Below are 15379 nucleotides of genomic sequence, written 5' to 3'. Positions count from 1 at the left end.
CTTTGACCCCTCATATTGGACTAAAAAATTGTACGGCAATCTGGCTAATAGCTTATAAAATTGGCACATTTAACCTACTTTTAAAATTACCTAATATGTGGTAAAAGACGGTTTACTGTTATTGTGATAGAGTGAAAGATAAATCTAATCTACTTTATGAAAAAAATAAAACAAATTATTATCAAAAATAATCGACAAATGTTGTTAAATATTCAAAGATCTTTAAGGAGACGCCTTACAAAGTGTATTGAAGTGGAAGGCGGGCACTTTGAGCATTTACTTTGAAGTTTTCTTTTAATATTGCTACTGATTGTTATTTGTTATCTTTACTATTATTACCCAGTATAGTAGTAATTTAAAAGAATAAATTCCTATTAAGCCAATGGAATAACGGTGGCTTAGGATTTTTTACGCTGAATGTTTAAAATGCAAATAACTTAAAAACTGATAGAGTTATATGAAATAAACGAGAGTACCTTTTTTATTCAAAATTGAACTGCCTTTTAGATTTTCTAGTTTAAGCCATAACTGATTAGGCAAAAAAGATTGTTGCAATGTTGCATGATTGCTGAAATGTTGCAATTTACCTAAGTAGCAGGGTGTAACTAACGCCCTGTACAAATAATGCTAAATTTACCACAAAATTCGTAATTTTTATGTCAAAACACATAAAGTCGCCAATTTTCAAGATGATACTGCTTAAAATCATAAAATTATTAAGAAATTTCAAATTAAAATTTCAACTTTAAATATTCTGTATCTCGTAAACCTGCAACATTTGTATAAGACATGCTCAATCGCCATATTTTGTGTGAAGTATCTCCAGTCTAGAGATTGCCCATTCTTAATGAATCACCCTGGATATAAAACTGTCAATTAGTTATTTTTGATCTTAGTTTTTTTTGGGTCAAAGATCATATGAGAAGTTTTATTTAGAATTCAATTTACTAGATTCAGAATTTTGAATACTCGATGTTACATTAAAAAAAAAGAATTTTGTGACATAACTCTCGAACGCGTTGTTCGATTTTTATTTCATTGTCACCAGCGTACTCAGTGGAAAAAATACTACTAGTTTGCCTTCGAACGATTTTGTAGCTCCAATAATAACGAAGTTAAGAATATTCATAAGAAAGATCCTATCCGAATTTGTCCCTAGGATTTTCATATTTAATATGGCTTTGTGCAGTGTAATAATTTAATTTTACGTTTTTAATAATAATAATAATAATTATTATTATTATTAATATACTATTATTTTTTACTATTATTATTATTATTATTATTTTATGCTTCTTAGCTAGATTTATGCAGTAATAGACTTTTGATTAGCTTTAATGAGGTAACTTGTACTAATGCTTTTTTACATATTAAATGAAAATCATCTACGAATTTTAAAACGAGGTCAACAAACAACTCATTTTATTCGCTAAGATTTTAGGGCTTGTGTCATCGCTTTCAGCTATGTTTACGACTATGAAGTTAATATTGCGATTGTTTTTACTTAACTGCCTTTCGTTAAAAATAGAATTAAAGTATCATAGATTTAAAAAAAAATCGTCGGATTAGCCTCTTTTTTGTATTTATTCCACGCTGTATTCGATTGATACTAGTAAAAAAATTGGGCTTAACCGGGATTTGAACGATTGATACTAATAAAAAAGTTGGGCTCAACCGGGATTTGAACCCGGGACCTCTCGCACCCAAAGCGAGAATCATACCCCTAGACCATTGAGCCGATATACTTAACATTTTGTAAAAAAATACAACTTTCACATTGCATCAGTAATTCGCATATACCTGAATACAATTTCAATCGTTTTGATTTATATTTTCGAGATTTGATTAAATATTTCTAGTCAATTCGTGATTAAATTATTATTTTATTTTTGAAAACATCACTGAAGTACATAGATTTAAGATAATGATTGTACTTATACTTTTAAATTTTACATATTAGGTTTTTGATGGGGAATTTTTAATGTATGGAAAAAATCAAAGAGTGATTTTTTCCAAAATATAACTGTAGATTTTATATTTAAAACATTTTAGAAAATTATGACGAAGACGTAAAATAAAATTTTACGACATTAATTAAAATATTATAAAATGGCAAATTCTCATATATGGTATGTTCTCTGTTCGTCAATCGTATAATATAGATGTTATTGGAATATAAAACTTGTCTCAGGTTTTCAAGTCAGGATTTTAGTTCCGAATTTTTTTTTTAAAAGGTCAATAAGTGAACACATAATTTTTAATAAAACATAATTCATTTTAACACAGCCCATGAATGAATGTTAAAGTTCTGTTAATCACCTATTCATCTATTCATCTCCAGCTAACGTCACTTTGATATGCCAAAAGGGAAGTTTAATTGTGTGATTGAATGAGAAGTTCAATTTTATGCTTTCTTTCTATTTCTTCCAGTTTCGATTTAACACATCAAAGTGAGGTTAACTGGAGGGCCAGAATTTTATTTAACGCTAGAATCCACTTTTTCCTGTATAACTAAATTATTTTTTTTTTAAAGTTTGTAAAGGGTTTTTAAGGTATTAAGGGTAGTTCGTTTTGAAAGGAAAGCACTGTATAATACCTCTTTAATTGGTCATTGGCTATTGCTGACTTTTTGGAAATTTCTCACTTGTGTTTTTGTATACATTTGATAATAATTTTCAAGACTACATTATCTAATTTTACTACTTTAATTCGGATTGGTTATAATCTACACACTAACAAGTTTCAAACAATTTCCTTTTGTGTTTATTTCTTTATCCTGTAGCTGTAAGTCTATTAAAATTACTTTACACTTAACATATATCACTAGTATGTCTTCTAATGACTTTGCAAGGTGCAAATTTTCTACTTTCTTCCCGTGCATATTTTTTTCGTAATAGATCGATTTGATTTTTTTTTACTTTTGAAACTGACATTCATTTACTTAGAGTAAAATACACTCTTTTACATCTATTATAACTAATTGTATCTTATTCTATCCTAAATATAGGTCTTAAAAGTTAAGGCGGACTAAACTAATACTAAATAAATATGTACAGAAATACACAAATACTAGCACTATGGCTGGCGCATCTTGGTGGTCCTAGGCTGGCAGACCGTTGGGGAAGGAGGTTTGCTGACCTGGACGGACGTGGAGGGTTTCTCCGGGCAGGGGTTAGTCCTTTCTTAGTGTGTCGCCCAGGAAGGAGCGTTGGGGAAGGCTTGGGGGGAGTGAAAGGTCCGGATCAGGGGGTTACGGTGCTCCAAAGCACTGGCCAAGTGGCCAACTTATCCTTTAACCTCGTCAGGTCATCTGCCAAGGGTTGAGCTTGGAGATGTCGCAGGAGATCGATTTAATGGTTTCTGGTGAAAAGCCATGTATAAATAAATATCTAAACAGCGCCGAGAAAACTAGTATTATGAGTTTCTTTTTTTAAGCAAATATTTATTTCAACACGAGTTTAATCAATTCGAATGAGGCAAGGGGTATTTACTACGATCTTTATAATTTTGATTTTCTAATGCTCTCACTTTAGTTTGAGTAGTCATATCAGAATGCGTTTTTTCAACAGCTTGTTCAGCTTTGTTCATTAATTTTAATTTTATTTAAAAAAATCTATACAGGTTGGGAACTCTAACTAGAATAAGTTGACTAGTGCTCTTGGAAAAAATATTTTAGAAAATGCAAAAAAAACGTAAAAATACTTTTTGCGGCCTTTAAAACTGTATAAAAAAATGTTTTTCTTTACCCCTCCAAAAGAGTGAAACCAAACTCTACCTATTTTTTTTTAATTGGAAAGCTCTTCTAAAAAGGAAATTGCAAAATAAACGCATTCAAAAGATAAGAGGGGGAGGGGAGGGACAATTAAGAGCTGCACTGTATAATAAGGCTTATAAAGTAATTAGAATAAAAATATTTTATAAAATCTCAGGAAATATCAATCAAAATGCTTGTGCGAAAAATCTAAATGTTAATTACTGATGCAATGTGAACGTTATGTTATTATTCATAAATAATTTGATTATGTCGGCTCAATGGTCTAGGGGTATGATTCTCGCTTTGGGTGCGAGAGGTCCCGGGTTCAAATCCCGGTTGAGCCCAATTTTTTTTTGCTAATAATAGATTTTTTTTTGGATATCAAAACCAACTGCTTTAGACGATCAATATATATACAGGGTGTTCACTTAAGGGTGTACACTATCTATATCTCAAGAATCCTTGACCCTAGCCAATTAACAAAAAAATATAAAAAATGGCAACGAAGAATCGTCCAAAAATATTTTTAACTTTGCAACGTGGCCGTAAGAGGACGTGGCTGCCAAATTAAAATACAAATTAAAAAATGGACCAAAAGTACTAAATTAAGATATCAGTTAGATAACTTCAATGTGAAGTTGAGTAAATTATCTATGAAATCGTTTTAAGCCAAATTTTCATTGTATTAATAAGAAGAATGGGAGAAACAAATGCATATTGTCATATTTAAATTGCCATATCTTCTCTATGAAGCAAATTTTTTTGCTAGTCGAGGTTCTGCCATAATTCTTTCTGTCATTATTTCACAAAACTGGACTCTTCTGGCGGGGTCGTTGTCACCAAGTTCTTGCATTATTTCCATTTTATAGAAATAAAACTTAAATTTAATTATTTTTCTTATTGATTTACGAGATAATCCAGTTGCTACAGCTGCTTGACGAGTCGATAAAGTTGAATTCATTGCAAACTGAACCAGAATTTCAATTTGCGCTGTTTCTTCGACTACTCTTGGTTGATTAGTCGAAGGAAAGTTTTCAAAATTTGATACGAGGAATGCCGCGAAGACTTCAAGCGGTCATTGCAGCTAGAGGTGGCAATACACGATATTGCACATTATGGGTCTATTGTTCTATTTTTGTATCAAAATTGAAGTTAGTGAAAATCAATTTTTTTTCATTTGCATTTAGTTACTTAAATATTGTTTTGTTAAATATAATATAATTTTTTGTCTCTAAAAATCAGGTGGTGCGATCATTTTGTTTAGGAGTTTACTTTGCTCGAAGCTTGCTACATGTTCTGTATTTGCATTCTGAGCCCGTAATTCATGATCATATTTAAATTCTTAAACACGTAATTTGATTTTCTTTTATTAAATTATCCACTGGTTTAAGTTACTGCCTCATCCATCCTCACTACTTTGTTTTAAATAGACTTTTGAATGGCAAATTTATCAAAATGGAAATGATTTCAAGAGTGCTTTTTTTAAGTTTGTCTACTGGGTGTCCCGTATCCGGTACTTTTGCGGGGTATATCCGTTATTTTTAGTATTAACGGGATGCGGTTTTCACGACAGTATGCTACTTTTGCGTAAAGCTGATAAGTTAACAACATTTTTATAGCCCTCTTAGTTTTTAAGATAAAGGGCATTGTTGAAATCTTTGCATGCATTTTTGGACTCCTCAGCTTATGGAAAATGTAAAATGATATTTTTATAGATTTTTTCTGTAGATTACAGTGGTGTGTGGTTTTTGTTAAATATTTTCTATTTTTCAGTTATAAATCAACCTGTTGTTTTTTTTTTAATGCAAAACCTTGTAGAATTCTAGATTTAAAAACTTGCCATTTTTACCTTCTAAAAAATATTTAATAGTGTGCAGTTCTTTCATAAATACGTAAATAAATGATATTTTTTTAAAATTAAAGGCATAATTTAATGCAAGGCCATGAATAACAATAATAAACATATTAATAACGAAGAATTGGATACCTAGTAAATAGGTATCTTTTATAAAAGCATTTTCTAAATATGTAAGAGTTTTTTTTAACAGTAAGTTTCTAACAACAGTTTTAAAGCATAAAGTAACAATATAACAAAAACAAAAAATCACTTTATTAAAATTAAAGAGAAAACAAATTTTTAAAGGTGATGTTCAAACTGTCGGCCATATGCTCTAACGCAAACTTAGCACATCTTTATAATACTTTGACTTAAAAAATACGTTGAATTATTGGTTTGCTTCCCATATTTTGAAAGGCTAAATAAATTGCCGCTCGCAATTCTGCTGTCTAAAAAAATCTAGAATTGAGTGATCTGAAGGTCAGGGAGGCCATCTAACATGTCCGTTGGTACCTATTCATCTTTTAAGAAAGTTATTATCAAAAGTCGTCCTTAACAGCTTGCAGCAACTTGGTGCACCATTTTGCTAAAGATAAACAGCATTATATTGGAATACTTTCAAGCTGCTCTGGAATAACTTCCTCAAGGTGTTCCTGTCTAGGATCTACGTGCTGTAGGATCTCCTTCAAGATTTCCTATTAACTATTTGTCTATCAAACTAAAATATGACACTTCACCTCCAAAGCGTCTTTGTTGTGTGTTCTCAAACATTAAATGCAGATTTTCTGTATGCTAGTTCCTGGTATTGTAACAATTCAAAATGCCTGCAAAAAGCATTCGTCTGACACGATAAGAAGTATTTCAAATACATCGATAGCATCGATTTGCTTCAAATACCTCAGTTCAAGCAGAACAGTTTCATATGGTTGGACATATAGTTGCTCAACTAAATTTGTTTTTAATCAAGGAAATATCTCCAAAAACGGTTCCCTTTTCTCTGGTATCTAACAAGCAAAAAACTTATAATGATATTTTTCACACACATCACGAACGCAGTCGGAGCAACACGCAGCGGCTGGTGCTCCACAATAAATCGAGTATTCTAATACTTTTGGATGTGGATTAATTAGTTAAAGTAGTGTTGATGTCTTCTTTGGCATCTATATTTAATAGTGTGCTTTTTTATTTTTCCAAAGTGGTGCGATTAACAAAAATGTTAGTGTTTTTTGTGTCAATAGTTTGTTTACATGTGATGCTGCAAGCTACGTTCCATATTCCGAACCTTAATTACCTCTACATACTATGGAGGAGAACGATGAGGAAAACATGGACGGTGATCGTTTTTGTAAGACATGTAATAATGTAGTAAAGGAAAATGAGCAGGGTCTATTTTGCGAAGGAAAATGTCAATCATGCTACCATGCCGCATGTATTGGCATTACTAATCAACAATACAAAAAAATGGCCCCTGAAATTCTAAAAGTTTTAGTTTGTTTGTGTCCTGCATGCAAAAGGCAATTTAGGTTGTTAATGGAAATAGAATCCTGCAGTACTGACATTAAAAAGCTTTGCGACAAATTTGTAAATATTGATGAAAAAGTAAATAATTTTTCAAAAAATTTGGATCCATCATTTATTAAGCTTACCTATTCACAAGCCTTGAACAAGCAGCAACCAATGGTAGAACCCTGAAACTTGTCAAACTTAATGATAAAGCCAAAGCAAAAGCAGGATATATAAAAATCCAAACAAGATATTCATAAAATTATGCCAGTAGATCTTGAAGTTCGGATTGATGCTAAAAAAGAACTTTCATATGGAAAAAATTCTTTTAAAATTTCTGTCAGAAAATGATATGACTAAGATGAGGGATACAGCAATGAAAGTGTTACGCAAGAGTTATAAAATTATAGAAACAACATTAAAAAATTCTAAAATAAAAATCGGGCTATAAAAAGGATTGCAATGAAGAGGTCCTGGAAGTTACAATAAGAAAGCGAAATCCGTTTATAGCCAATGAGTATTTTAAAGTAATTATATGCTAAATGCTCGCCCAACCTATTCCACTTGTTTATGGAGAGGAGGAAAATCTACTTGGAATAAAAAGTTCAAAAATAACAATAACAAAAATTAATTTGTTAATTAAAAATATAGATTATAACATATTTGCAGTATATAGGTCACTATCCTCAAACTTAAATGATTTGAATAGATACTTTGAAACAAATTTAAATAACGGTACTAATACTTTTTTGGGGGATATAAATATTAATCTACTTAAAAAGGATGGTCTTGATGTAAATATAGATATTTCCATAATGTTTTCGCATGAATTTATGCTACTGTGTCAGGACATTACAAGGGAAGCAAGCAAAACCTGCCTTGATCATATCTTTTTACGAGACAAAAACAGAGCAACTTCTAAGAAAATTTATTCCTATATCATTGAACATGATATAATTGACCATTTGCCTGTTATGCTCCATATTATGTCAGATGACTCAATTCTGAATTTCCCATCATCTAGGTTTCAAACAAAACTTAAATATATATGATGCATACATTAAATTTTAGTCAACCAGAAGGAGCATTTATTAAGCAATATTAATACAATAATAAAAAAGGATGAATATTCTAAACATATAGTAAATGTTTATAATCAGCTAAAGCCTTGGATTACAAATGGAATAATCAAGTCCATTAAACATAACAATAAACAGGAATAACTTGCATACCAGATAAGAACAATAAAAAGTTATTTGAAAAGAAAAAAATAGCTGATTTTTCCAACATTTTTTTTACAACAATAGGTCAGCAAATGTCAGGAAAAAATAAAGACCCAGATAATGTTTTGCGACTTGCAGATAGTCCATCTTATTCAATGTTCCTAAAGCCCACCAAAGCTAATGAAATTATAAATTATATAAAAAACTTGAAAAATGGTTGCTCCCCTGATCTAGATACACTGAGCACTAAAATTATAAAGGGACTGCATGTGCATCTCTTAAATCCTATGCTTTATATACTTAATTTAATCTTCAAAACTGGAAAAGTTCCTATACAATTTAAGACCTCAGTTGTAACACCAATATTTTAAAGTGGGGGTCAAGAAGATATAAGTAATTATAGGCCAATAAGTGAATCGCTAACCTGGCAAAAATATTTGAGATAATGTCCTAAGGCTAGGTTGGTCGAGTATTTGGATTCAAATGGGTTATTATATTTCGTATTGCCGTTCTCAAATTACAATAATTACACTTGTAGTACCAATTTTTTCTGAGCTCTGCAGCACGAATTTTAAAGCAAATTCCCTCCGCCCCTGGGTCTCCGGTTCCCAGCCGATGCCGCTCGATCACTCGCATTACTCATTACAATTTTTTCGTGTGCTCTGCGACGACGGGTTTTTTCGTTTACGTGTGAAAGTGGTGAAAATGGCGGAAAATCGCAAATCCAAGAAGAGAAAGTTGCAGGAATTACTGCAAGAATTGTTGGAGGAATCAAGTAAGTAGATAGTCCCTTAATATTTTTTTTTTTTTTTTTAGAATTTGTCACAACATACGTATTAGAAATAACGAACTGCTGCAAATATACAACACAATTATTTGCATGAAAACAATTTGCCCACTGGTATTTTTGTTTTCGTAATATTCCCACTGGAATATATAAAATTTTTTGTGCAGTTTGATCCCCCTTTATTATTTTGTTTGCCTGAAAACAATTTACCCACTGGTATTTTTGTTTTCCTAATATTCCCCACTGGAATAAATACAAAACTTTGTGCATTTTCATCCTTTTTTTGTTAGTTTGCATGAAAACAATTTTCCCACAGGAATGTTTTGTTTTCTTATTATAAACCCACTGAATTATACTCAAATTTTTTGTGAAGTTTCAATGAACATAATATCATAAAAATATCGAGTTGCATAGCGAAGCCGGCCACGTCGCGCTATCGCTTATTCGTAAACATTTCGCCTTATCTTGGTTATACATTTTTTAATCAGAGAAGGCGTCAATAAATTCTTACAAATTTATTTATCCATAGGCGACTCGGATGTTTCGATTGGGTCTCAAAGTGACGATGAAGACGCCGAAATGACCTGTCCCCTTGCCACTCTTTCAAAAGCGGGTCAGGTGCAGCCACCTAACGGTTTATGGGCTTTACTGGAAAAGAAAACTCCGGAAAATTTAGGACCAGAGGTACATTCCGATATTTCGGAATTACTCTCAGTTTTTCTTTCAAAGGGTCTGGATGCAGAAGGACGTAAGATTACTCTAGAACAATATCCAATTTTAAAAGGATGTGAGGCTCTGAAACCACCAGAGATAAATCCGGAAATCAAATCTTGTGTTACATCTGCAATATTAAGACAGGATATGTTCTTATCAAAGCTTCAGAGCCAATTAGCAGCAGCTATAAGTGCACTAGCTGTTCCATTAAATATTACTTATGAAAAGCTTAAAAAATCAGACACGCCATCTTCTTCCCACGAGGAGTTGGAGAAGTTAGGAGATCCAATGAAACTTGTGGCCGATGCTTTTCATTCTTTATCAAAACATAGACGTTACTTAATGGTTCCATGTTTGGACGACGCCGTCAAAGATGTTTTGGAAACTTGCTCTATAGATTCTTTCCTTTTTGGACAGAATTTCACTGAAAAACTAAAGTGCTCTTCTGAAGCAAAGAAACTTGGCGCGTCTATAAAAAAGAAGCCTAAGATTATTCGTACAGGAACTACAGTTCCCACTTCATCTCGTCGCCCTTTATCATCGAAACAGGCTGCTGGATCTTCAAGAAGAAATTCACAGTTTTTTCAGTACCGCCAACGTTCGGTGAAACCTCGTTACAGAAAGGAGGAGGAGGGGAGGCACAACCCACGGAAACGGCAATACCAACATTAGAGGGGGAATCATCAGTTGTCGAGGCCAGTCGTGTATTTGAATCGAGGGAAACATCAACTATAACAATGGAGGAGGACCTGACCGCCGTTGCACAGCCATCATTATCACAGGTGACTGCCGGTCGTTTATCTCAGTACATTGATCAATGGTCGCTACTTACTCGTGAAAAGGCTATACTGCAATGTCTTAAAGGCTATAAACTGCCTTTTATAAAAAAGCCAGTTCAATTACACATACCAAACCCAGATTTAAATCCAGGTAACGCAAAAGAGTTGGAGAACAGTTTATCTAAATTAATAGCTATAGGTGCAATCTCTGCTACAAGTCCGCAAGTTAATCAGTTTATTTCCTCATATTTTCTTGTGCCAAAACCAGATGGTAGTTCTAGATTTATCTTAAATTTAAAAAAATTAAATACCTTCTTGAGGCCTTCCCATTTTAAAATGGAGGATTATAGGACAGTATTACACTTAATATTTAAAGATTGTTTTTTTACCACAATAGACCTTAAAGACGCATATTTTTTAATCTCAATTTATTGGAAACATAGAAAATATCTGTCTTTTATAAACAATAATATATATTATAGATTTAACTGTCTTCCCTTTGGACTCAGTACTGCTCCATACATATTCACAAAAATGTTTAAACCAGTCTTACGATATCTTCGAAGTCACGGTATCGTATGCGTGATCTTTCTTGATGACATAATTATTATTAGTAAGTCAGAGCAGGCAGCAATCACTGATTCCCAGTTTACAAAAAATATTTTAGTTTCTTTAGGATTTATTATAAATATGAAAAAGAGTTGTTTTACTCCAACGCAAAAATGCAAATATTTGGGGTTTTTATATGATTCTCGAGAATTATTATTATCCTTACCGCAACAAAAAGTAACTCTTTTGTTAGAACTTATTTCTCAAACATTAAATAAAACTATAATTTCTATACAAACATTGGCAGAACTCATAGGAAAATTGATAGCCGCGTGCCCAGCGTGTCCCTATGGCTGGGTCTATTTAAAGATTTTGGAACGGGAAAAATGTATAGCCTTACAACGTAATAACCAAAATTATAAACGGAAATTGGTAGTCTTAGATTATATGAAAACTGATTTAAAATGGTGGATACAATGTCTTTCGCTTAATAAGGGAATGCCAATTTTACCAAGTAAAAATTACGATTTAGAAATTTTTTCCGACGCATCTCCAACTGGTTGGGGCGCATTTTGCAAGGATCAATCAATAAATGGTTTTTGGAATTCTTTTGAAGCCTCACACCACATTAACTATTTAGAATTGGTTGCCGCGTTAAATGCGGTAAAATCATTTGCCCAACATCTCGCTAATTGTTACATACTTCTTCGTGTTGACAATACAACGGCTGTATCCTGCATTAACCGCATGGGGAGTGTAAGATTCAAAAAATTGAACAATATTGCCAGAGAGTTGTGGACATGGTGTGAAGACCGAAATATTTACATTTTTGCTTCCTATATAAATACTAAAGAAAATGTTTTTGCGGATAGGGCATCTCGGTTACAAAATATTGACACAGAATATTCTTTAAATTCTAAGGTTTTCTCCATTATCTGTTCTAAGTTCGGAACACCAAGCATAGATCTATTTGCAACAAAATTAAATACGAAATGCAACCGCTATATTTCATGGAAACCTGATCCGAATTCCTTAACAGTGGATGCTTTTACCTTTCCATGGCAAAAAGTTTTTTTTTATGCTTTTCCACCTTTTTGCTTAATTACTAAATGTTTAAGAAAAATAATTGATGAGAAAGCTCAAGGTATTTTAGTAGTTCCTCGATGGAATTCTCAACCGTGGTATGCTCTATATCAAAGATTACTGTTAAATAAATCTTTAGTTTTTCAACCAAGTGAAACCTTATTAATTTCCCCTTTCAGGCAGAAACATCCTTTGTGGCGTCATCTTACCCTGGAGGCCGGGATTTTGTCAGGCAGGCTTTCCTCCGTAGAGGAATTCCGCTATTAGGTATCTCACCTATCATATCTTCTCTGGCGCCAAGTACATTTACTCAATACAATATTTATTATCGTAAGTGGTGGAGTTTTTGTATGTCACAATCAAAATCTCCATATAAGTATTCGTTAGACACGTTGTTTTTATTTTTAACGGAACAATATAATACAGGAGCATCATACTCTACCTTAAATTCACAATATTCCGCTTTATCTTTTGTTTTTTCATCGATAGATAAAGAAAAAATCTTTTTCAAACGGTTTTTAAAAGGAATATATAGACAGAAACCTCCTCAACCTAAATATCAAATAACGTGGGACCCTTCTTTAGCTCTAGACTATTTAGCAAAAATATACCCTCTACCGGAGGTACCTATGCCAAAATTGACCTGTAAACTAGTAACTTTACTTGCTTTAGAAACGGGACATAGAATACAGACATTGTCTAAAATTAGAATTAAAAATATTGCTCATTTTAGCGATAGGCTAGAAATTAAAATTCCAGATTTAATAAAGACATCAAGTCGTAATAATTGTCAACCTTTGCTGGTTGTTCCATACTTTTCTGAAAATCCTTCACTATGTTTAGCCTCAGTAATTGATGAATATATACAAAGAACCCAGACTCACAGGTCTAACGAAGACGATTGGTTAATTTTAACTTATGCTAAGCCTGTTCATCCAGCAACCACACAAAGAATTAGTAAATGGATTAAGAATACATTATCTGAAAGCGGAGTGGATATAAATTATTTTTCCAGTCACAGCACAAGACACGCCGCGACTTCGGCAGCCTATAGGGCTGGAGTTTCGATAGAAGTGATTAGGAAGGCCGCTGGATGGACCCAAAAAAGTAACACATTTAACACTTTTTATAATCGCCCTTTGAGTTCTGATTCTACATTATTTGCTAGAAGTATACTTAATAAAAGTATAAACGTGTAAAAAGATTTAAAAAATAGTTTTTTTTGTATTAATATGATATTATTATAAAATTTGTTTATTATATATACTATATATATGTTCTTCTTTAATAAAATACGTTATTCTAGATCTTTATTTTTCTATTTTTTGGTTATGTGATGTTATCCAAAACCTCTTACATTCTGACATCACGTGGATCTAGATCTTATTTCTCTTTAAACATCTACAAGTGTAATTATTGTAATTTGAGAACGGCAATACGAAATATAATTTAAAGATCAATTGACTTACCTTAAGGAAAATTGATCGGAATTATATGAGTATTGCCGTTCGAAGAATTACAATCCCTCCCTTTACCCTTCCCTACCAGATCTAGATCTTGCTCTTAAAAAAAAATTGTAATGAGTAATGCGAGTGATCGAGCGGCATCGGCAGGGAACCGGAGACCCAGGGGCGGAGGGAATTTGCTTTAAAATTCGTGCTGCAGAGCTCAGAAAAAATTGGTACTACAAGTGTAATTATTGTAATTCTTCGAACGGCAATACTCATATAATTCCGATCAATTTTCCTTAAGGTAAGTCAATTGATCTTTAAATTATCGAACAATCAATTTGGTTTTAGGTCGTGGTTAAGTACATCACATGCAGTTTACGAATTAGTCTCTAAAGTAATGTCTCACTTAGATAAAGATAAAAAGTGTATTGCTTTGTTTTTGGACCTGGCGAAGGCATTCGATACATAGTATCACATCCTCTGCTGCCTACAAGTTTTGGGGAGGCATGGGGTTAGGGGTGCTGTATTGAATGTCTTCTCCAATTATAACAGATACCCTAAGTGAAGCCAAAACAGTTTAACATGGCGTTCCACAAGGTACCGTGCTTGGACCTGTCCTTTTTAATGTCTATGTAAATTATCTCTGTAAACTTGAATTTGATGGAAAACTCATTGCATATGCTGATGACACTGTGGTGATATTTCTCTTATTTTTTTTAGATACTTTTAAATTAACCTTAAATATTAAAAAATCTTAATTTATAGCATTTTCCATAAAAATGGCAAATAGACCTATATTTGATCAAATTAAGTTTGAAAATATAAATGAAGCTCTGCAAGAGGTATCCCATATTAAATACTTAGGCATTGTTATCAACAGGCATCTGAAGTGGGATCAGCGTGTGCTTTATCTCAATAAAAAAATAAGATACCTCATTCATAAGTTCTATATTAGAAGCATTTTGAGCTTTAAATTAATTCTTATGACTTATAAGACACTAGTGGATCCTCTTCTGAGATATGGCATTATTGTGTGGGGTGGAATGTATCACTCCCACGTAAATCAATTAAAAGTAGCTCAGAATTATATCTTAAGAATAAATTTAAATAAACGTCGATTATACCCCTCATATCAATTATGTTCTAATGAAATAAATGACGTAAAAATGTCATATCCTTGCAGTGCGCAATTTTGTGCATGATAATAAAGAATTAAAATGAAATAATGTTTGTCATATCTATGAAACTCGAGCCAATATGGCTAATAATCTAGATATTCCACAATCTAAGTGTGACTTAAATTTACATTTCATGTCGAATCTAGGACCAAAATTTTACAATTTAATCCCTGAAAATATTAAGAATATGGTAAAAAACAAAAGCTTTAATATTCTGTTTTAAGGATATTGTTGGAAAAATTGTGAAAAGCTTTTACGTCTATTTTAAATTCTTTTAATTTTATATACTATGAGTATAGGTAGTGTGCCATGTTTGTAAATTGATTTTTTTTGTTTTTCTATTCTTGTAGAATATGGTAGGTGATTTTCTCGGTATTCTGGTTTTTGTAAATATATTTTGGTTTATTTTTTGTTAGCAGCTATGCAAATATTAATAGGTGTAGGTATATTTTAATTATAAAATTTGAAAAAGAAATATATGTATATACTAATTATTTATTTATTATGTAGACTTGTTATAG

At 32.2% G+C, this 15379-nt stretch overlaps 2 protein-coding genes and 2 non-coding genes across 6 annotated transcripts in view; 3 read left to right on the top strand and 1 right to left on the bottom strand.

The window, feature by feature from the left end:
- LOC126749069 (uncharacterized) overlaps positions 1-15379 on the top strand; it is a 251533-nt gene that overhangs the window by 29182 nt on the left and 206972 nt on the right. The gene's annotated exons all lie outside the window — the stretch shown is intronic.
- Trnap-ugg (transfer RNA proline (anticodon UGG)) lies at positions 1667-1738 on the bottom strand. The gene has a single exon. It is a non-coding gene; the product is annotated as a tRNA-Pro (tRNA).
- Positions 4027-4098, top strand: Trnap-ugg (transfer RNA proline (anticodon UGG)). The gene has a single exon. It is a non-coding gene; the product is annotated as a tRNA-Pro (tRNA).
- Positions 8843-13536, top strand: LOC126748944 (uncharacterized). Of its 2 annotated transcripts, none has more exons than XM_050458532.1 (3): positions 8843-9092; positions 9634-10600; positions 12409-13536. In XM_050458532.1, the coding sequence occupies exons 2-3, from the start codon at positions 10556-10558 to the stop codon at positions 13426-13428; spliced, it is 1065 nt and encodes a 354-aa protein (XP_050314489.1). In that variant the 5' UTR covers positions 8843-9092; positions 9634-10555; the 3' UTR covers positions 13429-13536. Both variants share the same exon structure in this region, with proteins under 2 accessions (XP_050314489.1, XP_050314568.1).

This window comes from Anthonomus grandis, chromosome 1 (assembly GCF_022605725.1).
Source record: "Anthonomus grandis grandis chromosome 1, icAntGran1.3, whole genome shotgun sequence".
In the NCBI taxonomy this organism is placed as follows: domain Eukaryota; kingdom Metazoa; phylum Arthropoda; class Insecta; order Coleoptera; family Curculionidae; genus Anthonomus; species Anthonomus grandis.
Note: the sequence above shows the minus strand (reverse complement) of the source record. Positions and strands in the feature narration are given on the sequence as shown.